General features: G+C 52.7%; 1 protein-coding gene across 9 annotated transcripts in view; it reads right to left on the reverse strand.

Moving 5' to 3' along the window:
- The window catches only part of mib1 (mindbomb E3 ubiquitin protein ligase 1), a 105,131-nt gene that overhangs the window by 53,632 nt on the left and 27,450 nt on the right, over positions 1–24,049 (reverse strand). For all 9 annotated transcript variants that reach the window (XM_035428832.1, XM_035428831.1, XM_035428838.1 and 6 more), the window contains 3 exons: positions 19,243–19,350; positions 16,554–16,751; positions 11,574–11,725 (listed from right to left, as the gene is read on the reverse strand). In XM_035428832.1, coding sequence (XP_035284723.1) covers positions 11,574–11,725; positions 16,554–16,751; positions 19,243–19,350 — 458 coding nt within the window. The remainder of the gene's footprint in view (positions 1–11,573; positions 11,726–16,553; positions 16,752–19,242; positions 19,351–24,049) is intronic.

Below are 24,049 nucleotides of genomic sequence, written 5' to 3' on the forward strand. Positions count from 1 at the left end.
GCTTGGTATACATACTTCTTTATGTACCCATATGAACATATGACAGCTATGGAATGTAAAGAAGTATGTATTTCTGGTGGGACTCTGATCCACAAGTCACAGGGAGTCGCAATCGAAACTGCAGACCGTTTGAGTGATGTCATGATTCTCACGATTGTAACGATGTCACGGGATTGTGTGTTTGGAATTCTGCATGTTACCCTAGAGACGGATGTACAGTTTTGAGCAAATCTGTTCACGCGATGGGTGTTTCTTTTCCCCCCAGTAATCGACCTGGCCAAAACAAGATGTCACTTTTAATTGGTGAGGACAGGCTGAGTTACTGAGGTGATGACAGCAGCAGAACCTGCCAGCAGAATTGTGCAGAAGTGTTACCTGAGCAACATCAGTGAAGAAATGCCCAAGTTCAGCTCGCACAAGGAGCCCTTCCGCTGTAGTGAGATTTACCGCATAAGCGCTGGCCCATGAATCGGCGCCAGGGGCAATTCAGCAGGTACTTTCTGCAGAAATGATTAGCGTGCCAGAGGCGTGGAAAATAATTGATGCGGTAATCTTTTCCAAAGTTCGCACCCGACTCCAGCTAAAGAGAAAGCGGAAGGAGGTGAAAGCGCAGAGTTTCTCTGGACCTCGGGGGGACTGGGGGGGGGGGGGGGGGGGGAGAAAGGGCAAGGGACGAGGCAGCTGCTGGCATGCGGGGGTCGTTCGCCGTCCACTTGTGCTGAGGCGAGGGTTCGAGTGTAGCGCATGCCGCGGCTATTAAAAGAGCAGGCCATTCCACAATGCTGTATCATATGGCTGCCGTTTTAGCCGCCGGCCACCCCCTCCCCCCTCCCCCCCTCCCCCCAGCCCCCCCCCCCTCCTACCGACTGCCGACTCCATTGTTCGCGTTTGCTATGCTTGCCAAATGCTTTGCCGGACGGCAGGGCGGCCAGATTAAGGCATGGAAAAGTGACAATGCAGAGATTTCTGGATGGGGTCGGCCAGTCAGCCCATTCCCTTTGTGGACAGCTTAAAAAAAACACGGCCAGCTGACAGCGGACGACAGTCGCATGCTCAGTCCGTTCGGTCTCTCTCTCTCTCTCTCTCTCTCTCTCTCTCTGTTCAACCCTTTTCCCAGTTGCTCTCGCCCTTTTCTCTCCTCCTCCCACCCTCTCCGTCTCTCGCCGGCGCTCTGCGTAGAACGCGGTCGTTAGCGGAGGTGAGCGAGCACGGCAAAATCCTGGAGCGGCGGCGTCTGACCTTGCAAGGTGACGGGCCTCTTCCGCACGTCACCGCGGCTACCGGAGCCCGTGACAGCGCTCAACCCGCAGAGCCGCTCTCTGCCTTTCCCCGAGACCGAGGGCAACGGCAGGACAAGCTTCTGCTTTCAATTTACCTTTCGGGCGCTGAGCGCATACATGCACAGCGCTCTGGCGTGTTATTACTGGTGAACACGCGTGATGTCCGCACGCACCGTACCAGAAGCAGAATTCACTGCTCCGCATGTCAGCGGGGAAAGAAAAAAATTACCATGGGGGGGGGGGGGAGGAGGAATCACCCCAGTTCACCCGCTGCTCCCCCCCCGAAAGAATGAACTGCAACGATAAAATTCAATTTGTAACCCACTTCAGCCGTCTGAATGCGCCCCGCTCCGCGTTTCGCCTGGAAGCGGTCCTATTTCACTTATGGGAATAAAAATGACGGAAAGGGCCGGTGTGACTCGGCGTGCTCTAATCCATCTGTCCCCGCGGCCCAGCGTCTGCTCCGCCCCGCCAGTGACCCGCTCGGGGACGCCATTCTGAATGAACCTGCCCTCGGGGCTCTTCCCCTAATCGAAGGTGCACCTTCATGCAGCAGATACGCTGGGAAGGTTAGGAGGGGAAGAGAAAACAGGGGGGGGGGGGGGGGGGGGGTGCAGCGCCATAGAAACAGACAGCAGCAGCTGCCCGTCAAGCCACTGAGACCGGACCCGCCCCCGTCCTAAACGGCTGGGTACACCGATCGCATCGATCAACCCTGTACCTACCGCAGCCATCTCCTTCCCTGGTCCTCAAGACCCACACCCCCATACTCCCTAATCCCTTACCCCCCTTCTCTCTTTCCCCCCCCCCGTCCTGACAGGGTGAGTCTGGCAGGAGGAGTAGGGTGGCATCCCCCCCCCCCCGTGCGCTGCCTGCCTGACTGACGCCCGCAGCAGATGCTGACATTATCAAATGCCCGGCGGCTGCTGCCCCCGACCCCCCGTTTTCCACTCGCCGCTCTTGCCCTCTTATGGCCAGCGCGCGGGAGGAGGGGAGCCGTCCAAAAACGCGGCGGAGCAGCTGGAGGCCCGGGCGAGCGCCCCGCTACGTGCGCGTCTCGGGGAGGGGGGGGGGGGGAGGGCTCGGCGGTATTAATAGCGCTAGCGGGAGGTTTACGGGCTCGCGTCCCCCCCCCCCCCCCGGCACCTGCCGCGACCTCTGGCCTGGTATCCGTTCCCGCCGCACGGACACCTCGGCAGCGCCGGTCACCCGGCCCGTCGCCGTTCCCAAAATAGCGCAGAGCGGGGGGCTGGTAACCCGTCCTCCGCCCGGGGCGTGTGGGCGCGTGGTGACGGTAACCGGAAGAACGCGCCCGTAGCGCCTTTTATAAGCGGCAGCTGGTGGCGTGTTCCGTGGCTGACGCTAAAGGCTAATTTCGCTTGGCCCGACGCCCCTCGAGGCCCTGCTCAGGCGGAACAGCGGCCTCGTGCTCTGAATCATCGGGACGGCCGTCTTTATTCCTCACCGCAACTTTGCCTGAGAAAAGGCAGCTCCAGCCGCTGCGGACCGAGACTGCGTAAGACAATAAAGTGAGAGCTTGCCTGCGAGGCTCCCCTTCGCCCCCAGCGTCACCTCCAGCCCGTCCCCTCTCATCAGCCTGGCGTCCCGGTGACCCACCGAGCGCCGTGCGCGACCGCCATCCATCAGCCGCCGCGGCCGCTGCACCACCCCCGGGCATCCGCCTCCAGAGCGCAGATGACCTGTTCTTACCCATGTCTTAGCTAACAATTCTGCTTATACTTCTGGACAGAATATGAGGGGGGAAAAAAAGCAAGGTGACAAGGGGAATAGGGAAGAGAGAGGTGGAGGAAAGGGCGAGGGGGGTGTACACCGCGGGGTGAGGCCGGCTGCATCTCTAAGAGGGACGCGTTCCAAAGAGACGGCGGCGAAGCGTTCCGCAGCGCGATTTGTTAGGAGGTAATGATCAGATAAAGGTTCTCCTCTGGGCCTCGGCTGGCTCTCCTGCCCAGTATTAGTTTACCTGCTCAGGCTCCGTTCCCTGGCACTGCAGAGAGCTGTGGGAGAGATCCATCCTCTGCCTCTTCCAAAAACCTTTCCTCTATTGCGCAGGGGCTCCGCATCAAAATCGAAGCCCAATGCTTTGCTAAAGCTGGTAAAATGGAACCAAATCACCTCTTCAATGGATTTGGTCCCCTTCAACCAGCTGTAGCTATGCATTGATCACTACAGGACCGGTGTGATGTCACGTCTAGCCTGGCTTTCCTCGTCCCGGGCTGTTCCTTAGGAGCGCTAACATTCGCTCCCGTTCTCCCTTGTGTTTTGTTCTTCCTTGGCGCGGACGCAGCGAATGTTTCTTGTCACAGTCTGTGTGTGTGTGTGTTTCTTTTCAGTCTGTTACAAAGGCCAGTGAGATTGGAGCACTGCAGTGATGAGTTTCTTCCTTCAATGGTAAAATCGAATTGATAACTTAGTCAGGCTGCACGTGTCTTTGTTTCATGCTGGATGTTTTTTTATGCGTGCTTTTCTCCTTGATGAATAAAAGAACAGCAAAACTCCAATCGGCATTATGGTCCCATTTCCTGGCTGAACGTTGACTGCGTGATTGATATTCCAAGCAGGTATTCTAAACAGTTTATAAATAGAACAGGGACATATGCACTTTGGAGAGGCACAGTACTTCAGAAGGAATGTATGGCAGCACAACAAGTACTGAAGTGAGCGTGTGGGGATGTTAACGATGCGTCCGAAAGAAGGGTGGGGTAGGCGCGAGGGCGGGATGGGGAGGGGCTCACAGCTCGGCCCGGCACTGCGAGATAAACACTCGGAGATAGGGGAGTCTTTTCCAGGGATCGGGGTGTTCTGAGGAGAGGCCGGACGCGTCGTTTTGCACACATACGCCACTCTGACGCACCACCCTCTCCGCCCCCCCCCCCCCCCCCACGCGCTCGCCTTCGCGACCAGCGCCGGCTGGAGACAGAAGGCAGATGTTGTGAAGCTGGAGCTCTGGCGCACAAATCACGGGAGCAGGGCTGTGCGCAGACACTGTCATACAGTCCTGCAGCACCTCTCTCACTGCTGCGCGCACACACACACACACACACACACACACGCGCAGACACACACGCGCAGATACACGCACGCACGCATACGGCATTAAAATGTACTACAGCTCATTATTCTGTTTCTCTCCTTTTTCATCACAAAAGGTACTCGCACATGCACGCACTCGCACACACACACTTCATTACAGCATACTACAGCTCATTTATTCTGCATTTCTCACCTATTTTAACACAAATGTACACACAGACACAAACACACAGACGTACACGCACACAAATAAATCTTGATATTCAAATAGGCTCTTCAACTGCCGTTATTTCTGGGTGATATGGTTCATTTAGACCTGCATAGTGAACACACAGGCAGTCCACGAGAAGAGTACTGCAGCAGCAGCTAACTGATTCTGTTCCCTGTGTAATCCCAGTTGCCATCCATACAGCTACACCCATCTAACCAATCAGGAGCTGAGGGAGTACAGAAACCAGGAACTCGGATCTTAGAAACCACGAGCTAAAACGCTCACACAGAATTTAGTATCGGCTCCGGAGTTTGTTTGCTTAGTGTATTTGCTCGGCAGAAGGTCACATTCGGGGCAATGTGCGTCTGGAGTTTCACTGGATCAGGTTAAAAGTTTCGTTTGAGGGTGCAACAGCAACGCAGCAGCTGGGAATTAAATCTACGCCCATCAGTTCTCCGAGCTCAGCACCCCACCAAGTACAAAGCGCTGCCTCCTAGCACGCTCCGCTCCCGAGCGTCAGGCCGCCAGTTTCTGCCTCGTCGTTCTGGTTGCTAAACGGCATAAAAACAGTTGGTTTTGTTTTAATGTACACTTTTTATTATGGCGGGGGCTGTTACGACTGCCGTCGTTTGAGGGGTCCATTAGTTCCGGGAGAAGGACCCGCTAGATTGGGGTGCGTTGATTGTTCCTCATAATCATACTGTGATACTGATAGCTCTCTTTCGCGGAAACCTGCGTGTCGGCAGGGATCTGGCGAAGGAGGCTGCGTAGTAATTAACGCGTAGGTTAGCCGATTTGTTTGCGTTTAAAAGAGGGGAAAGCTGTTAGAAAAGTAAAATAAAAAAGCGCGCGCCATCGGCTGCTGTAGGGCCTGTTCTGAGCGCTTTTATGAGTCACGCGCTATTAAGCATATTGTTTACAGTGCTGTGGCAGCACTGTCTTACAGCAGCAGTCTGCCTGCCAGAGCCTCGCTCAGATTATGGCTGACACAGGCACACGTATCCATGCACACACACACACACTCACATACGCAAACGCACAGGCACACACACACTCACATACACAAACGCACAGGCACACACGCACACACATACACTCATACGCAAACACACACACGCACACACACACTCACATACGCAAACGCACAGGCACACACGCACACACACACACTCACACACGCAAACGCACAGGCACACACGCGCACACACATACAGTATATCCAACCAGTGTAACAGACCAGGTATAATTATCTTGCTTTTTAAGTAGACAATTCCACTCCTATGATTTTGCCCACAGCGGAGCACCATGTGCTTTCAGCGTAACACACGACAAGAAAGCCGATCAGGGTTTATGCCGCTATGTTTTTTTTTTTGGTCAGGTTTTTGAGCGGTGATACAGTTTCCTTCCAATAATGCGCCCAAGCCATGTCACACAGAGGAGACCATGAAGAGAAAACTCCAGGCCTCTGAAGACCTGTCCTCACAAGAAAAGGAAACAGCAGGAAGGCAAAGTAAACAGATTGTGCTGCCAGGACATACCACCAGGAAGGCGCGCCACACAGACATATACACGCGGGCAGAAAAACTGGCACTGCTGAGAACTGGGATAAGAGAGGCAGTCCTCGGTCTCCCCGTTGCGTGCCCCATTTTTGCCCTCACAACCCCCCACACCCCCAGCCCTTCAGCACTCCCCACTCGGAAATGTGCACATGCCGGCGGCGCAGTGTGCGGGAGCTGTGAGAGACGCTAGGTACAGTGAAGCTAATAACCTCTGCTTGCCCCTCAGGTCTCCTGCAGGGCTCAAACGGCCCTACGCCGCGCCGCGCCCCCTAAACGCAGCCCGCTTACCCTTACCCTGTCCGCGACACCAGCCGCGCCCCTCTAAGTTCACAAGGGGGCGCCGTTCACGCTGCGCGACAGACCGGAGGTGCCTCCCACTGCAGTCGCCGCTGCGGTATGCTCTCCAGCTGATCGACTGGAGACACAAGCGCACTCGCAGCACTCGCTTCACATAATTCACACCGCCCCGCGAACAGAGCAGGGTTTACATCATACCATTTACAGCAGGCGAACAGCAGCGCTGGGGATATGCTAACTCACATACCGACTAAATGCAGAGCCACAGTCGGCTACACTCACCAGCACAGGAACAAACGGGTCCTGAAACGTATTCGCAAAGCATCCTCAACACTACAATAGTTTTTTTTTTTAAAACACTTTGGTGGTATCAAATTGTCTTGGGTCAACGGGATTTGGATGGAGGTTGTGCCAGGGACCCGCTCTGAAGTCAAACAAAAACAGGTACGGGGAGAGGCCCTTTGATCAGCCTCTTTCCCTAACAAGCGTGACACGGGAATAAATGGAAAGGCGGGTGATTTAGAGGCTGGAATGGGTTCAGCTTTGGTGCAGTCCAGAGGGTCACTTTAATAAAACACTGTGTGGGAGCTCAGCTGGGAAATAAAAGAAAATTGTGAGAAGGGGTTGTGAGAGGCAACATATATCCTGATTTCTCAGATGAGGGGATGGAGCGCCAGACAAAACGCTTTTACTGCGCAGGAACACAATAAATAGGGATTACTGAGCGTTCTCACCTCCGCAGCCGAACCGCACAATCCAGGACCCCAAAGCCCCGCGCCCCATTTAAGCCAGGGACGCGGGAGCAAGAGGGGTTCTGGGGAACGTAGGCCCTCTCGCGCCCGAGCCCACACAATAAGCAGGACTACCCACGATGCAGACAAAAAAAAGATTTATAAGCATCTTAAATGGACCACTTTGTTTTCTTTCCTTTAAGCCATTACAGGAAGTTATGGCATTGGGGGATTGACTTCAATAGATCTCTGAGCACTGCCTTGAAATAGAATGTCAGGCAAAAGTGGCAGGCAATCCGGATTATTGCCATTGCCTGTAATTTATCAGTTCGTGTGAGGAGGGAAAAATAAACAGTCGTTCTCCTGGTTGTGCGAGTTAGTGCGGGCAGGATGTAATGGGAGACCCTCAAACCCGTGCTGTGGTCACTGCCTCATAGGGAGGAAGTGAGCTGAGGTAGGCAATGGTCCAAGCATCTGACAGAACAGCCGGGGGGGGGTGGGGGGCACTGGGGGGCAGTGCATTTCCCCAGGTACAGGAGAGCCAGAAGCACTGCTTCCAACATCGAGCAGCAATGCGGAGAAGGCCAGTAAAGGTCTGGGAGCTAACGTCACAGGGCTGATTGCGTATCCCAGTTTCCCCCGGTGCACCCTCGACGCGCGTTTCTAAATGGTGCATTTAATCAGCATGTGCCATCCCAAATGTTTGCTCTGGCCTGCCAGCTCCCAGAAATCCACCGCCGTACACCGGCTCTGGGCCGAGCCATAAATAGCCGCTATCAAGGACAATGGGCCCATCAGACTGCGCCGGCCAACTCGGCAAGGGTGCGTGTGAGTGTGCGCGCGCGCGCGTGTGTGTGTGCGAGTGTGCGAGCGCGAGATAACCAATCGCTAAAGTCCGCACGGCGACAGGAACACGGCGGACTCTAGCGAGCGGCGTGAGAAACTGGATCACGCGTGGAGTTAATTGGGGAGCGGACGCGGCGGCGGGCCCTGGGTGAGAATAAACGCTGCTTGCGTAAGCGCCGCCACCGGACCTTTCCCAGCTCCGCCCCCGCCAACGCGTCCTTAAAAAAGGGCCAATGGGAACGACGGCCGTCCAGAAACCGAGGAAAATCGCTGACGGGAGTCCCGAGCTGGACCTTGCGCCCCGGGACGCCCCGTCGGCCTGTTCCCGCCGTGCCCCCGGCCGCCCGGAGGGGACGGGCGGAGAGCGAATCGGCCGCGGGCCGGTAAAGACGCCTCTGGGGCCGGCTCCATTCGCCAGCCCGCGCCATCGATTGTGATCCACCTCGGTGCCGCTTGGTCAATCCTCACCCCCGTTCGGCTGGTTCGGAGCCTGCTGCAGTGATCGATGCCCAGTCAATTACCCGCTGACCCCAGAGCCAGCGCAGGCTAGCGCGTACGCGCACGCGACGACGCCGCGGCTCACACTGAACAGCAATCTCTGATGTGCTCAGAGGCTTATTCACACAGAATACTCCGTTAAAAGCGACACCAGGCTCGGGCCAAACCTCGTTCGGATATGAATTACGTACGCCAGCAGATTTGTTTCCCCCAGTTTATTTCCTGCGAAATCCACCGATTTGAAAACTCCCAGGTTCCTGAGAAGAGACTGAAGGCGGTGGTGTGTTAAGAGATTACACGTCGTGATTACTCATTTGCTTCGCGGGTGCTTTTGTCGGGTCGGGGGGGGGGGGGGGGGGGATGTGCGATGCTTGACTTCATACGTTCCCCACATCCTGGAGCCCTTCAGCAGAGCTGCATATGTGCTCAGGCAAATGACGCGCAGCGACGGCGTCCCACCAAATAAACAAGTCCTTGAGTCCTCGACCAAAAGGCTCTGGAACCGGGCCAGTCAAAGCACGCTGCACCGCAGCCCTGCACACCGCGGCACGGAGCACACCGCAGCGCTGCACCGCGGCACGGAGCACACCGCAGCGCTGCACCGCGGCAAACAGCCCTCAGCGAAACGCCGCATTCACACATTAAAGGCAATTAAACGCGGACCGAACGAGACCGCGTACAGACAGGCGTTTCGAACACCTTCGACCGCAGGCGCGCGGAAACAGGCCAACCGATGCGGCGTTCGGTCAGCGGGCCAGCGAAGGGTTAAACTGCGCCATCTGCGCACGGCTGATTGCGTTTCACAGCAACGGCGTACTTCAATGCCCAGAGCATGCGGCGAGCCCGCGATGCTAACTTCCCTACTGTATAACGCGCGCCATTCAACTTCAGAGAGAGCCAGCCGGCCAACATCAGCAACGTGGAAACGCCTTTAAAGTGACGGAAAGCAACAAACCGCTCTGCAAAAACTCTCAGGTGGGGAGAGAGAGAGAGAGAGAGAGAGAGAGAGGAAATTTAATTGACAAATTTGATTAAACCACGTGAAGGCACCTCAATCCGCCGAGCGTAGAGCAGTCTTTAAAGTGACTGGTGGGAAGCGGTTACCAGCGCTGTGCGCAGAGAAGGCAAACTGCAGCTGCTTATGCAGCAGGGACTGCAGAGCTCTCAGAAATGACATTGCAACATTCTAAAGACAAAAGACGCAACTCGCCGGAATCTATCCCCCTATACGATCGGCAGTTTTCCACGCACCTTACTGAACGCGCTGCGTACTGCAGCTGGCAGTTTCTCATTAGTTTCAGGTAGAAAATCTGAGCAATGAGCTTTACAGGAGACATTTAGAGCACATAACGTCCTACTGCGTCCAGGGGGAGCATAACCTTGAGCTGGATTTCAAAATTTAAAAGGCAAGACTACGAGACCAGTCACATTTCAGAAGTCCGTGTGCCAGAAACAACTTGGTACTGAAAATACACAAATGCTAAAATGATGTCAAAATTAACAGTAGTCTGATACGCCCTGCGAGCGCGAGGAGTTCATTTCGTCAGCGCTGCTGCTGTGTGTAACACGCGGTCGGGGTAGGTAGGTACGCTGCCTGCCTGCACTGAGCCACTGGATCCGCTTTAATGAACTGCCTCTGGAATAACGAGGGAGCTGGAAGCGCAGATTACATAAACGCTTTCATTTGAATCTTAATTTCATCTTTTGAAATTTCCACAGCCACAGTATCTTGGCGGCGCAGGGGTGAAGCTCCGGCCCCGGAGGGCTGCAGTGTCTGCAGGTTTGCAGGGGAGCCCTCTCAATCAGCTGCTCTGGCCCGGGAAACACGGCGTGCGGACGCTCGCCCATCGATGACTTAAATTAGGCTAATCGCTCCGCGGCGCTCCAGACCCCGAGCGTGACACCAGCGCTCTGGAATGCATTCTGCATGCTGCCCTCACTTGACTAGCGCGGTTCGGGAGAAGCAGAGCTTCAGGGGAACACTTCAGGGAAGTGCATCTTTTAAACTTCTGCCCTTGGTTTATTTCTCTCCTAACTCAAAACACCCAGCCACTGCCAGGTCCTCCCTCTATTCTGGACAGCGCGAGCTAGCATGCGTACCCACTGAAGGACCTGCAGCCGGCCGCCGCTTATTTCCATTGAGTTATCTGCTGACTACGTTTCCCAGCCACTGCGTCGAAGGACTACAGGCAGACTGCAGTTTCCTGAATGACCTAAAGCTACCAATGCGCTACGAGGGTAAACTCTGCCGACTGATAGCCTTCCTCCCTGAGCGATGTTATTGGTCAGTGCTGCTGCCAATCATGCGTTGCTCGGAGATGCTCCATGCAAGAGACGGTCACAATTCGGCCCCAGACCGACGAGTGCAAAAGACTAGTGGACAAACCCCCTGGGAAGAAGAGAAATGGCCATTTATTATGTTCTTGAATTTTAAGCCGTCTGCCCGTAGTGTTGATATCAGCAGCAGAAAATGCAAACATGGTTTGTCCAAATTGGTATCCGCTTGTGAAATCTCAGCGTACCTCAACACATAATTCATTTCTTTTCCTCTAACAGTGCTGCCGAGGTCTATCATTCAGCCAGTTATATATTCTTAACATGCATTTGAGAAACTGCTGTTGTAGTAAATCTGCTACCTAATGCCACCTTTCTGTTGAGATCAGAACCACTTTAACTTATAAAAAAGCACTATTTAAATGAAAGTCACTGTCATTTTTGGAACAAATCTGTAAACCTGTTCTTCCAAGCTATCATAGCATTAAATCACTGCAATTTCACAGATCCAACTGTCATATTTTCAAACCAGAACAATGGAACTGCATTTATTAAAAGCCTACATGTAAAAATAAAAACTGAACAACAGCACTACTGGTGACTGCTACTACCTCTAGTGGTAAACCATCGTTACTGCAGGAGCGATACAGTCATTCAGTCAGTCAGTCAAGGTGACACGGAGTGAGGGACACAAAGCACTCAAACGTGCAGGGCTGCTTTCCCCAGTCACAGCTGAAGACCAGCACAGAACCTGACCCAGCCTGACAGCTGTAGACCCTGGTGTCTTCCACCCAGAGGCCTGCGAGGGTACGAGGGAGGGGCCTACCTGGGGTTCCCGCGTAGCGCTGCGTGGTGCAGGGCGTTGAAACCGTTGTTATTGGTGATGGTGACGTCAGCGCCCGCCTCCAACAGCACAGACAGCATGTCGTCCCGCTTCTTACTGATGGCATCGTGAAGGGGGGTGTCTCCCTCCGAGTCCTGTAGGGGCAGCAGAGAGTCAAACGCCTGCAACCGCACACTTGCAAAAGCTTATTTACAAACCAATTTCCACAGCCTCCCTCTTTCAAACTAATTCAAGGACCCAACATTTGCACAGTTATGGGAACAGTGATACAAGTAGAAACAAAGCTATTCTAAATAATTTTATGGAAAGGCAATATTTATTAAGACTCCTGATAATGACTACAACCATATTTCAGACAGTCATAAACAAGATAGCACAGGAACATAACCCATGATGAAATTATAGATTAAAAGATAGAATCAGCATTATCTAGTATAGACACTAGTCTAGTGCATCCTCTGTAGCTGCGTGCTTCATTTTATTTTTAATCTATTTTTATTCATTTAAGAATTACTTGGTCCTATGTCATGATGACTTTTACCCCGCCAGTTTCTAAAAACACTGTGCAAATCGCAATAGCAGGAAACGGAGTGGAAACTGTTGCTAGCACCACTCGGTACATTGAGCCTTTGCCTTAATATAGCTGACCACACACAGCGATGTGATAAAACTAGCTTCCTCAAACCCAAAGGCTGAACTGAAAAAGGTTGACGAAACGTGTACTGGTCTGGCACTGCACGCTTTCTTGTCAACCTCATTCGCAGGTTTAGTGGTGCTGTTTTTAATTGCCTGGTCTTGTACAAGCTATTCATCCTTCAGTTTGAAAAACAATTATAAACTTTAAAAAGCATATCTTTGTTGTCTTGGGGGGGATATATTATGAATAATCATCAATAACGGTGACTAAACAAGCTTCTGGATGCAGCACTTGCATTAGCGCAACCTCGAGTTTGTTCAGCCCAGGGGTCACCTGAAACGCAAGCGCTGTTCTGTGTACGCACGACGTACGACGCATCATACGCAGTATCACATGAGCCCACTCGCGCCAAAAAAAACACAAGGGTGTCCATGCGAAAAAAGGTGAATGTTCAGGAGAGAGGCAGGACAACTGCAAAAGAGTGGATGGTGTTTCAGCAGTCCTCTGTGTCAGAAGTCTCCCGCCCCCCCCCACTCTCGTGTTTGTGACTGTTACCATCTCTCTCACACGTTCGCGTCTGCCAAGTGTGTGCTGCCTCTACCCAAAGAAGGCCTCGGATTCCACACGCCGCGGCGAGCGCTAACGCTCTGTGTCTCCGGAGCGGGGCGCAGCTGCAGTCGGTCCGGGACGTCACCAGCGAGCGGCCTGTGTGGCGGGGGAACAGAGCTCCCCGCTGTATACAGGAGTGGCTCCCTGCCCGAAAAAGCGCCGGGCCCGCCTGGTCCGCCTGGCCCGCAGGAGTCCGGGCCTGCAGGCGCTAATGTGCGTCTGGGCAGCGGCCCAAACGGACAGGGCCGTTTGGGGGAGCACATTATGACGACAGCGGAGGGGAGGGGCCTGGTAACTGCTGGTAACTGTCTGCAGCGATGGCGGCTGAGGTAGGGCTGGCTTTCAGCGTTCGTCTCAACAGCCTGCTTTTCTTTTTTTAGAAGCTGAAGTTGGGGGGCGGGGGTTGATTCTATCACTGCAGCCGAGCGGCTTCTTCTCCATGGAGACACCGGAACGGTGGTCCCTTCTGGACTGATCGGCAGCTGTCCTCACGGCGCGGCAGTGCCAGGGGTGGACCGAGGTCACGACGGTTAGTCCAAACAAACCGCACGGTCGCGTTTGCGGGCTCTTCGTGGACAGCAGCGGAGGGAAACACCGCGGTTTGGAAGGACTGGCGGGAAGCGAAGGAGCGGGTAGGAGCGGGAGTCTGTCTGTCCAGGTGCACTGGTTCTTTACCTCACTTGAAGTCTTATACCACCAGAAATCTAAAATAGCCTTGCACTGTTACAAAGGCAATGCATCTGTACACAGCGCAGCCTACTAAATATATTATTCAGAGGAAAAAAGTAAATCTTCCCATTAAGTACTAAGGTGTCCGCTTCAAAGACTGTGCAGTAATTTAGCACAGGGATGTATGCCATGAAAACGGTTTATAGGATTTTGTGATTTACCATTTTTCTTTGTATTAAGTGGAGCATTTCCAGTGAACGGGTAGCCACTTCTCTGCTTCACTCCCACAGATATGCAGCTTGCAGAGAATATAACTCACAAATATCCCCTAAAAGCAAGGAGATGCCCTCGAACTCCAAAACTATTCAAAAGACAAACTGTGTTAGAGTGGTAACATCCGTTAAATGGAACACGAGGTGACGAAAACCAGTGGAATTTGCCCCAGAGTTAAACTCAGGACTCGGTCGCCACGGGCTCTCAGGCAATCTTTCAAGATTCTGTTTTAGTTGAACTGCGCCCGTAAGTCTCAAATCTAGTTTGCTCCTGCTCTAACCTAATTTGGGGTATAATTTAATCTGACTCTGGGAGTCTGTAGCAGAGGTTTCTGATTCAAACTGGAAACAAGTGAGAGGCGAACACTGACCGAGTAGCAATAGCCTATGAACAAAAAGTTCCGCAAATGTTATACATTTTTGGAGCCACACCATACACTTAGCAGAGGGTAATTCCCAATGAATGTTCAATTATACAGACCGTAGAAGCACTAGCACAGTCCCATAGCCCATTATGGAGACGTTATTGGTTAATATAGAGCAGACATCGCACCTAATGATTACCTGATAATGGAAACTGTGGAGAAGGCTACATCTAATAAATATCTGATTACAGAGACAATAATAGGTAACGCCTAGTGCATATCTGATTATGGTAATGGAGTTTATACCTAATGAGTTTAAACCTAATGAATATCCTATCATTGAGACAGGAATGGAGGTTACACCTGATGCATATCTGATCCGAGACAGTAGTTGCAGTATCTTGTGAAGACCTCATTACAGACAGAAAGAGCGTTACAGTGGCCAGTAAAACACTGTGCGGGATGTAGCACAATGCATGATGAGATCGTATGCAGCCCAGTGGAAAATGAGACTAGCCGTCCTGCTGAGAATATAGAGAGGGCTTCCAACGGTACAATTTTCAAATAAATAATATCTCCCCGGCATTTTAAGTCTGTTATGAGATCACCACCAGCACGTTTCTTTGTGGGGAAAACCGGTTTGACAGTAAGCTGGAGTAAGAAATGAAGCGCCACATTTTGCATGTTAAACACGGTACGGTTCATATCAGCCAGAGCACAAATATTCAGAGGTCGCGGATACACATAAAAACACACTGCAGCATCGCTCAAACGGGTATGCTTTCCTGTGAATCACTTTGAAAGCTACCGACAAGCAACGGGTGGGATTCAAAGCTCCAAGTTGCACAATAAAAATGAAAAATCTGAATGATGTATTGATTGAGCACTTAGTTCGACTCCATTTAATTTTGTTGGTCTGCTGGGTTAATTAACAAATGAAACTGACAGCTGCCATTGTTCGAATGAATCTCCTGGAAAATGCAATTCCAAGCCTCAGCGGTCTGAGCCCAAGAGCTCCTTGGACAGGCTGAATTTATTGCCGTCGTCAACCATATTACATTACTTCAGCCATTACCATGTTATCCACCGGGTAACAACTTTTATTTTCATCTCAACACTGGTAAAACTGTTGCATTTGTTGTTGATGAAATAACTGTCTCGCACAAGACAAAATAAGTCAGAATTTTGGTTTCTGAATTAAAAGTATTTTTGCATTTGAACTCTTCGCTGTCTAAAAAGTCTGAACATTTGTTTGCAAAGGTATCAGAAGGTTTTAAGAAGACTAAAAATAAATCTTTGCAGTGCAGTTTCTTTTTGCATGGGTAACCAAGCACTAACCTGTGTTCATGTTTTCCCAGTTTGTTTTCCTCAGTCACACTGCACAGAATGTAGTTCCATGCTCAATGGAACAGTAGAGTGTAGTACGGTGCTCAGTGAGACAACAGTGTAGTACATACAGTGTAGTACAGTCCTCACAGAGACTGTATAGAGAGTAATGTGGTGCTCAGTGAGACTTATGCAGCATGGATCCTCACTCTGGCCTGGCAGAGTTCAGTATATGTTGGCTTTCACTGTTACTTTGCACTTAATTGATCAGTTAATGTAGGTGATCACATAGTTTACTTGGCTCAGCCGATATCTCTGGGCTAAACTGGCTGCTGCTGTAAAGTACAGCAGAACCTGCGGCTCTAAAGGACAATATCCGGGGAACCCAGTGTGTAGAGCAGTGCAGTGTGTAGTACAGTTCCTATTGAGGAAGTATGCAGCGTGCAGTAGTTTATTTTGAAGGAGTATGCAGTATGCAGTACAGTTCCTAGTGAGGGAGTTTTCAGTGCGTAGTACAGTTCCTATTGAGGGAGTATGCAGCGTGCAATAGTTTCTTGTGAGGGAGTATGCAGTATGCAGTACAGTTCCTAGTGAGGGAGTATGCAGTGTGTAGTACAGTTCCCAGTGAGGGAGTACGCAGTGTATAGTACAGTTTCCAGTGAGGGAGTATGCAGTGTGTAGCGCAGTCCCCACTGAGGGAGTATGCAGTGTGTAGTACAGTTCCCAGTGGCGGAGTATGCAGTGTATAGTACAGTTCCCAGTGAGGGAGTATGCAGTGTGTAGCACAGTCCCTACTGATGGAGAATGCAGTGTGTAGCGCAGTCCCCACTGAGGGAGTATGCAGTGTGTAGTACAGTTCCCAGTGGCAGAGTATGCAGTGTATAGTACAGTTCCCAGTGAGGGAGTATGCCGTGTGTAGCACAGTCCCCACTGATGGAGTATGCAGTGTGTAGTACAGTTCCCAGTGAGGGAGTATGCAGTGTGTAGTACAGTTCCCAGTGAGGTAGTATGCAGTGCGTAGTACAGTTCTCAGGGAGGGAGTACAGTACATAACACAGAGACAGCAGTAGCACAGCAGTCCTACCTGGAGACTGGGGTGGCAGCCGAAGTCCAGCAGCGTCTTCACCACCTGCAGGTGGCCCTTGTTGACGGCGATGTGCAGCGGGGTCTGCCGCCGCTTGTTTCGAGCGTTGAGGTCGGCGCCGCCCCGCTGGAGCACCTCGATCACGGAGCCCTCATCGCCGAACGCAGCGTGGTGCACCGCCCTGTCCCCGTCCTTGTCCTGTAAGGGACAAGAGACAAATCCTTTACCTCCAATAAATACTTCACATCTAGATTCCCTGGTTTGGTCCTTGGGTCGGGCCCTGCTGCAGTACGTTTGAGAAAGTTAACTGTCTCTTAATTGAATCAGTCAATGTCTAGCTGAACGACAGAATCACATAAATAATGTAGGGTATATAATTCACCATGGATATGGAGATCATCCAAGAAAATAAAAAGGCAGTGAACTACAACCATCTTGATGGGTTTCCCTATAAGTGCCTTCCTCTCACTAAGTGAAAACCCTTTCATCTAGGGTTCAAACAAAACTGCTGCCTTAACTGCGGGGAAGACACTTAATTATCAGTGATTGCAAACTGTTCTGCGGATGCAAAAATAAATAAATAAAAACATAAAAAATAACAGAATACCTGTCTAATGCAGAGCAAGTACTGAACCATTAGGATTCTGAATATTCCTCAACATTGTTCAAGGGGAGGGAAAAAAACACCTTAAATTTGCAACTCATTTTTTTAAGGGCTCGTCGTGACATTAGCAGTAAATTATGAAGACTAGACAAAAATTTACAATCATCACAAAGCAGTGATTATTTTGGGGAATACTGGCAGTGGGAGAGAAAACAGGCTTTTTTTATTTGAAGCGCGGTCTATTTTCAGTCTGACACGAGCAGCATTCTGATGGCTGCCTGCCTCGGACAACTGCCGCATGTTCTGGAACAACCAAATTAATTCTGAAAGTCGTTTGCGCTGGGCCTAGGGGGGAGGGGGGAGGGAGAGGGAGAGATACATCTTTAATTCCCTCAGAAATAAACACATTCCTTGGCGCATTTTTGTCTGCGTCAACGCCCCGGAGATGTACAGTTCCGATGTGACCGCACTTCAAATGTAATTTCCATAAAGTTACTGGGTGAATCGCTGTGCATACAGCTCTTGCTATATGCGCTATGGCAAACGAGCGGCCCTGCCATTACTAGTGGCTTTCCAAATTTGGTAATTAATAAAACAAATGAAAAAATGTAAAACAGAGGGAGCCGAGTCCAAGCTAAGTCCGGGAGAAGCGGCCGTCGCTCGGACGACCGCCAACCCCTCACTGGACTCGCCCCTTCGCCTGGGCCCGTCCGTTTCAGTTCAGCGACATCAGCGGGATGCAGAGGTGACACTAACTTTACTTCTGTTTGGATAAAGGCGATGAGCGGGCCGTAAATTCCGCCCGCGGTACGCCTTGCGGCACCAGAGCTCTGGCGGCGGCGAAGTAACTGCCGTCGTGAAAGCCGTGAATAATGGGCGGTGATTACGAGCGCGGGAAGCGCCGGCGCGCTAGCGTGTCGGTGAATAACGGCGCTCGCCCCCCCGGCCCCCGCGCCCGCTTTTACGGGCGAGCGCGACGAGCATCGGGTGGCGTGCTAATAATATTAGCACGTCGCCTCGTTTATGACACGGTAATAAAGGCCGGGGCTTCAGCCCAGTGGAGTAGGCAGTCCTCTCTAATGCCCCGGCTAAGCTCCACCCACCCCCTCAAAAAAAAAAAAAACACATGGCCAAAAAAATGGGTCTTTCTTGTAAATTTCACAAAGTTCACAAAGGCTACATAAACACTGTGAATTGTGAACAGTTGGTGATACTACACACGTGTCAGCGTGCCAACATTCACGCTGGTACTAAATGGTACTACTAATAAGAACCATTCGGTTGTTACTAGTTAAAAATTACACATCAACACCACTCTTTTTTAATGATGGTATGATGTGAAAATCTGAATACTCCCTAAGCCTGGACAAGATATGCGCATGGACAAGATAAAAAAAAGTATACCTTAATGCAAACCTGGGTCAATGAAATAACTTTTCGCATAATCACTTCTCAAAATAACCGGGATCCAATCTGGCTTGGCGGTCACAAGCTGCATGAATGGCGATGCGTGTGGCGCAGTCGTACGCGTACACCCCCGCGCGGCTGGGGGGATCGATCGCCTGCTGTGGCGCTTTGTGCACTGTGATCCCTTCTGTCTCTTACCCTCTCTGCTTTTCCCCTCTGAATGAAGCAAAAGCATGAAAGAAGGGCAAGCTGCCTGCTGTCCCACATCATAAACCAGCGTGCCAACTCTGCAGCTAATCCGAGAGGGTGACTTCACATTTGGCCAGATCTGACAGGGACGGGCCCCAGAGACAGTGCAGGAGATGTAAATGAGGGGCAACAAATGCAAGTGTCCTGAGAGAGGACTGATGTCATTCCTGAAAAAAATATTCTTTGGATGGAAAGGAAGGAAGCTGTAAGGGGAGGGGGGGGGGGGCGTAAGGAGGCAAGGGGCGGGCCAGGAGAAGGGACAGAGGCTGGGTGGAAAGCTAGGGTGGGGAAATGGGCAGGACAAGGGGTGGGGTTAGCGACAGGGGCGGGGTTGGGCATGGGGACAGGGGTAGGGATGAGGGAAGGGGCGGGGCCAGGGAGAGCAGGGGGAGGGGTCGGGTGAGGGGAGAGAGGGAGCGGAACGCCTACCTCGGCCTCCAGGTCCACGTTGTGTTTGAGCAGCAGCTTGAGGACGTCGACGTGGCCGTTCTGGCTGGCCGCCTGCATGGCCGTGTGTCCAGCGCACTGCCCGTTCACCTGGAAGACACGAGGCGGGCGAGCGTCAGCGCTAACCGAGCCTCAGCGCTAACCGAGCCTCAGCGCTAACCGAGCGTCAGCGCTAACCGAGCGGCAGCGCTAACCGAGCGGCAGCGCTAACCGAGCGCCGAGCGTCAGCGCTAACCGAGCGGCGAGCGTCGGCGCAAACTGAGCGGCGAGCGTCAGCGCTAACCGAGCGTCAGCGCTAACCGAGCGGCGAGCGTCAGCGCTAACCGTGCGACGAGCGTCGGCGCTAACCGAGCGGCGAGCGTCGGCGCTAACCGAGCGGCGAGCGTCGGCGCTAACCGAGCGGCGAGCGTCGGCGCTAACCGAGCGGCGAGCGGGGGATATGGAGATTAACGGCCGGTGACATTCTCTCCCCGCCCGCGCGCTTCCCGCAGCCATTCTTCTGAGGAGCAGCAGGGCCCGTTGGCACAGGCGGCTGAGGCGCTGAATGGGCAGTGTGAGAGCACGCACTGTGATAGGCCGAACGCTGACCAATCTCCTGAAGGAAATTCACCTTAAAGAGGGCCATCCATCTTACATCAACCTCTGAGTTTCACATAAATGCCATAGATTGCTTAATACAAGGTACAACACCGCACCTCTTCATTTGGGAGTCTCACTACGCCCTCCCCCCATCCCTCTAAGATTTAGCCTGCTTCAGCCGACGCCCGGTACCCACGAGTAACCCGAACGTGTCGACGGCAGGGTGCGGCTCCGACGGGACAGAGGAGCGTCTTTTTTTCAGGGGGAGGGGAGGGAAGAGCGACACCCAGTGAAGCAGTAAAGCGTGAACGCGGCGCTCTCCCTGTGAAGACCACACTGTATTTCAGTATTAGAAGTTAACCTGAAATCGATGTGCGATACGCATGGAGCTGCAGGTCGTGCTCAGGAGCTGGCGCTAGGTGAATCCTCCGGGGCCGGCTCTGCCACTCAGCTTTATGGTTCATTATTCCGGCCCTTAACCGGTCCTTTTATTAAATCATTCCGCATTCATTCGCGCGGTACTTTACAACGCGACAAACGCAGTTAGCGGAATGTACGAGCGCCGTGCGCTAGCGAAGGCCGCTACTGCGCCGGAGGAGGGTGGGGGGGAGGAGCCGCCCTCCATTTGCCCGTTTCGCAGTCCCCCGCCAGCGGTCCTCCACACACGCGCTACGCCGCCACCGCTTAATCAGAGCTTTCTGTGCCCCCCCCCACCCCCCCGCAGACATCAGCGCCCGTCGTCACGCCGCATCAGTAACAGCTGATGACCGAACGCGCGACGGAGGGACTCGTGGCTGTTCGTGCGGGACCGGGAGAGCCGTTTCGGGGCGGGGAGGGGGAGGGATGGCTGAGCTCCAGAGAGGGGACGGCTGCGCCCCTCCCGTCGCCGTGGAAGAGGAGGTATTTTTGGCAGCGCCTGATCTAGTTAAACTGGGTCCGTATCTGGGTTAGGGTGTGGGGGGGTGGGGGGGTCACGGCACGCTGGGGGGGGGGACATGGCGCACAATTAAACTGCCCCCCACACCCCCCTCCTATTATTTTCACTCTTTCGGGTTCTTTTTCCTTCCTTCCTGCCTCCGCTCCCTCGCCCTCTGCCTCTGTCGATCGACCGCGGTCGTCGTTACCCCCCCCCCACCCCCGCACCCCCTGCCAGCGCTTTGGCTCCAGAGGAGGTGTGGCAAACCCACAGCATCGGTGTGCCAGAGGCTTCCCCTTTCAGAAGCCTGCAGGAGTTCAGGGTCGACCCAGTGACAGGCCTCCTCCAATCAGACACCGTTATCTCGCCCATTTTAATAGGGAAAGAGGTCCTTATGGCTGGACTAGGAAACACAATAGAGACCTGCCTCTTCTCTATTGCTCAAAGAGGGCTGAGGTTTAAATAGCTTCCTGCTCACCAAAAAACACATCAAACTTGGAAAATTGTTTGTGTTTAATGAACAAAGGTGTTGATTCAAGGAGTTCAAACTCATTATTTAAGAGTAGAGGATACTGAAGTAAACCAACAGCTTCCACCAATTGAATTGAACTTTATAGTATTTATCCACCAATCGATGCTGGCCAGTTGCTTCTCCACAGAAGGAACAACGGTAATGGTGCAGTGATCTTTATACTGCATTTTGTAATTGCATTGCCAGTACTTCCTTGAAACTAATTGAGTTCAAACAGGAAAAGAAACTTTTTATGTTCATTTGGGCCTAAGTGTTATAATTTTCTACACCATAAGCCTACAAGACCAATCTCTGAATGTGCCAGATGACAAGAAAAATATGAAACACAAATGAAGATTTCAAAGAGTGGCGACTCCTGAAATCTGGCAGTCGGGGTCGACGGGTCGACGGGTCGACGTGACCCGCAATCTGTCGGATCGGTAACGCGTTTCATCGCCGTGGACGGATTAAAAATACGAGAGGAAATAAGGGCGGTGATGTCACAGCGCCCACTCCTCGACCCCTTCCCCCCAAAGCGTTTCTGTGACGGGTGGACGGGCGACGGCTTGGCTGCAGTGCTCAGGCCGCTGAGGAATAACGAGCGTCCCGCGCGGATCTGCTGCATTCGCAGCTGCCAGCAAACTGCTGAGTCTCCTGCCCCAAAGCTGATATTCACGCAGCGGCGCGGAACGGCTACTGGCACCGGACCGACGGTCACGCGCTCGCAGGAGCTAGCACACAGCTACTCCAACCAGAAAGGGAAAAAGAAACATGCAGGCAGCTCAGCGAGGCTAGTTCTGAACATGCAGGCAGAAGCTCAGCGAGGCTAGTTCTGAACATGCAGGCAGAAGCTCAGCGAGGCTAGTTCTGAACATGCAGGCAGAAGCTCAGCGTGGCTAGTTCTGAACATGCAGGCAGAAGCTCAGCGAGGCTAGTTCTGAACATGCAGGCAGAAGCTCAGCGTGGCTAGTTCTGAACATGCAGGCAGAAGCTCAGCGAGGCTAGTTCTGAACATGCAGGCAGAAGCTCAGCGAGGCTAGTTCTGAACATGCAGGCAGAAGCTCAGCGTGGCTGGTTCTGAACATGCAGGCAGAAGCTCAGCGTGGCTAGTTCTGAACATGCAGGCAGAAGCTCAGCGTGGCTAGTTCTGAACATGCAGGCAGAAGCTCAGCGTGGCTAGTTCTGAACATGCAGGCAGAAGCTCAGCGAGGCTAGTTCTGAACATGCAGGCAGAAGCTCAGCGTGGCTAGTTCTGAACATGCAGGCAGAAGCTCAGTGTGGCTAGTTCTGAACATGCAGGCAGAAGCTCAGCGTGGCTAGTTCTGAACATGCAGGCAGAAGCTCAGCGAGGCTAGTTCTGAACATGCAGGCAGAAGCTCAGCGTGGCTAGTTCTGAACATGCAGGCAGAAGCTCAGCATGGCTAGTTCTGAACATGCAGGCAGAAGCTCAGCGAGGCTAGTTCTGAACATGCAGGCAGAAGCTCAGCGAGGCTAGTTCTGAACATGCAGGCAGAAGCTCAGCGAGGCTAGTTCTGAACATGCAGGCAGAAGCTCAGCGAGGCTAGTTCTGAACATGCAGGCAGAAGCTCAGCGAGGCTAGTTCTGAACATGCAGGCAGAAGCTCAGCGAGGCTAGTTCTGAACATGCAGGCAGAAGCTCAGCGAGGCTAGTTCTGAACATGCAGGCAGAAGCTCAGTGTGGCTAGTTCTGAACATGCAGGCAGAAGCTCAGTGTGGCTAGTACTGAACATGCAGGCAGAAGCTCAGCTCAGCTAGTTCTGAACATGCAGGCAGAAGCTCAGCGTGGCTAGTACTGAACATGCAGGCAGAAGCTCAGCTCAGCTAGTTCTGAACATGCAAGCAGAAGCTCAGTGTGGCTAGTTCTGAACATGCAGGCAGAAGCTCAGCGTGGCTAGTTCTGAACATGCAGGCAGAAGCTCAGTGTGGCTAGTTCTGAACATGCAGGCAGAAGCTCAGCGAGGCTAGTTCTGAACATGCAAGCAGAAGCTCAGCGTGGCTAGTTCTGAACATGCAGGCAGAAGCTCAGCGAGGCTAGTTCTGAACATGCAGGCAGAAGCTCAGCGAGGCTAGTTCTGAACATGCAGGCAGAAGCTCAGCGTGGCTAGTTCTGAACATGCAGGCAGAAGCTCAGTGTGGCTAGTTCTGAACATGCAGGCAGAAGCTCAGCGTGGCTAGTACTGAACATGCAGGCAGAAGCTCAGGGAGGCTAGTTCTGAACATGCAGGCAGAAGCTCAGCGAGGCTAGTTCTGAACATGCAGGCAGAAGCTCAGCGAGGCTAGTTCTGAACATGCAGGCAGAAGCTCAGCGAGGCTAGTTCTGAACATGCAGGCAGAAGCTCAGCGTGGCTAGTTCTGAACATGCAGGCAGAAGCTCAGCGAGGCTAGTTCTGAACATGCAGGCAGAAGCTCAGTGTGGTTAGCTTTTTTCACTGGTGCGCAGATTAATCGCTGGGGAAGGCCAGGTGACTAATGGATGTGCGCTTTTAACCGGATCTGCGCGGTGTTTGGGTGAGACGGGGCGGATGCACCTGCAGATGCAGCCTGGCAGCGGCGGGCGAGATGCGTGGGCAGGCGTACAGCTGCATGGAGACGCAACAACGGCGTGCGCATGGGAGCAGCTGCCCTGCGTAAGCGTGAAGTCACGCTTACTTTCAGCGAGCATTTCAGAGGTCCCTTAGGTCTGTCTGTGTTAGGCAGTGTATCCACTCAATGACGATTTCAAACAGCTCAGCTCATCAAAAAAAAAAAATTGGGGGTTGAGTG

Source organism: Anguilla anguilla, chromosome 8 (assembly GCF_013347855.1).
Source record: "Anguilla anguilla isolate fAngAng1 chromosome 8, fAngAng1.pri, whole genome shotgun sequence".
In the NCBI taxonomy this organism is placed as follows: Eukaryota; Metazoa; Chordata; class Actinopteri; order Anguilliformes; family Anguillidae; genus Anguilla; species Anguilla anguilla.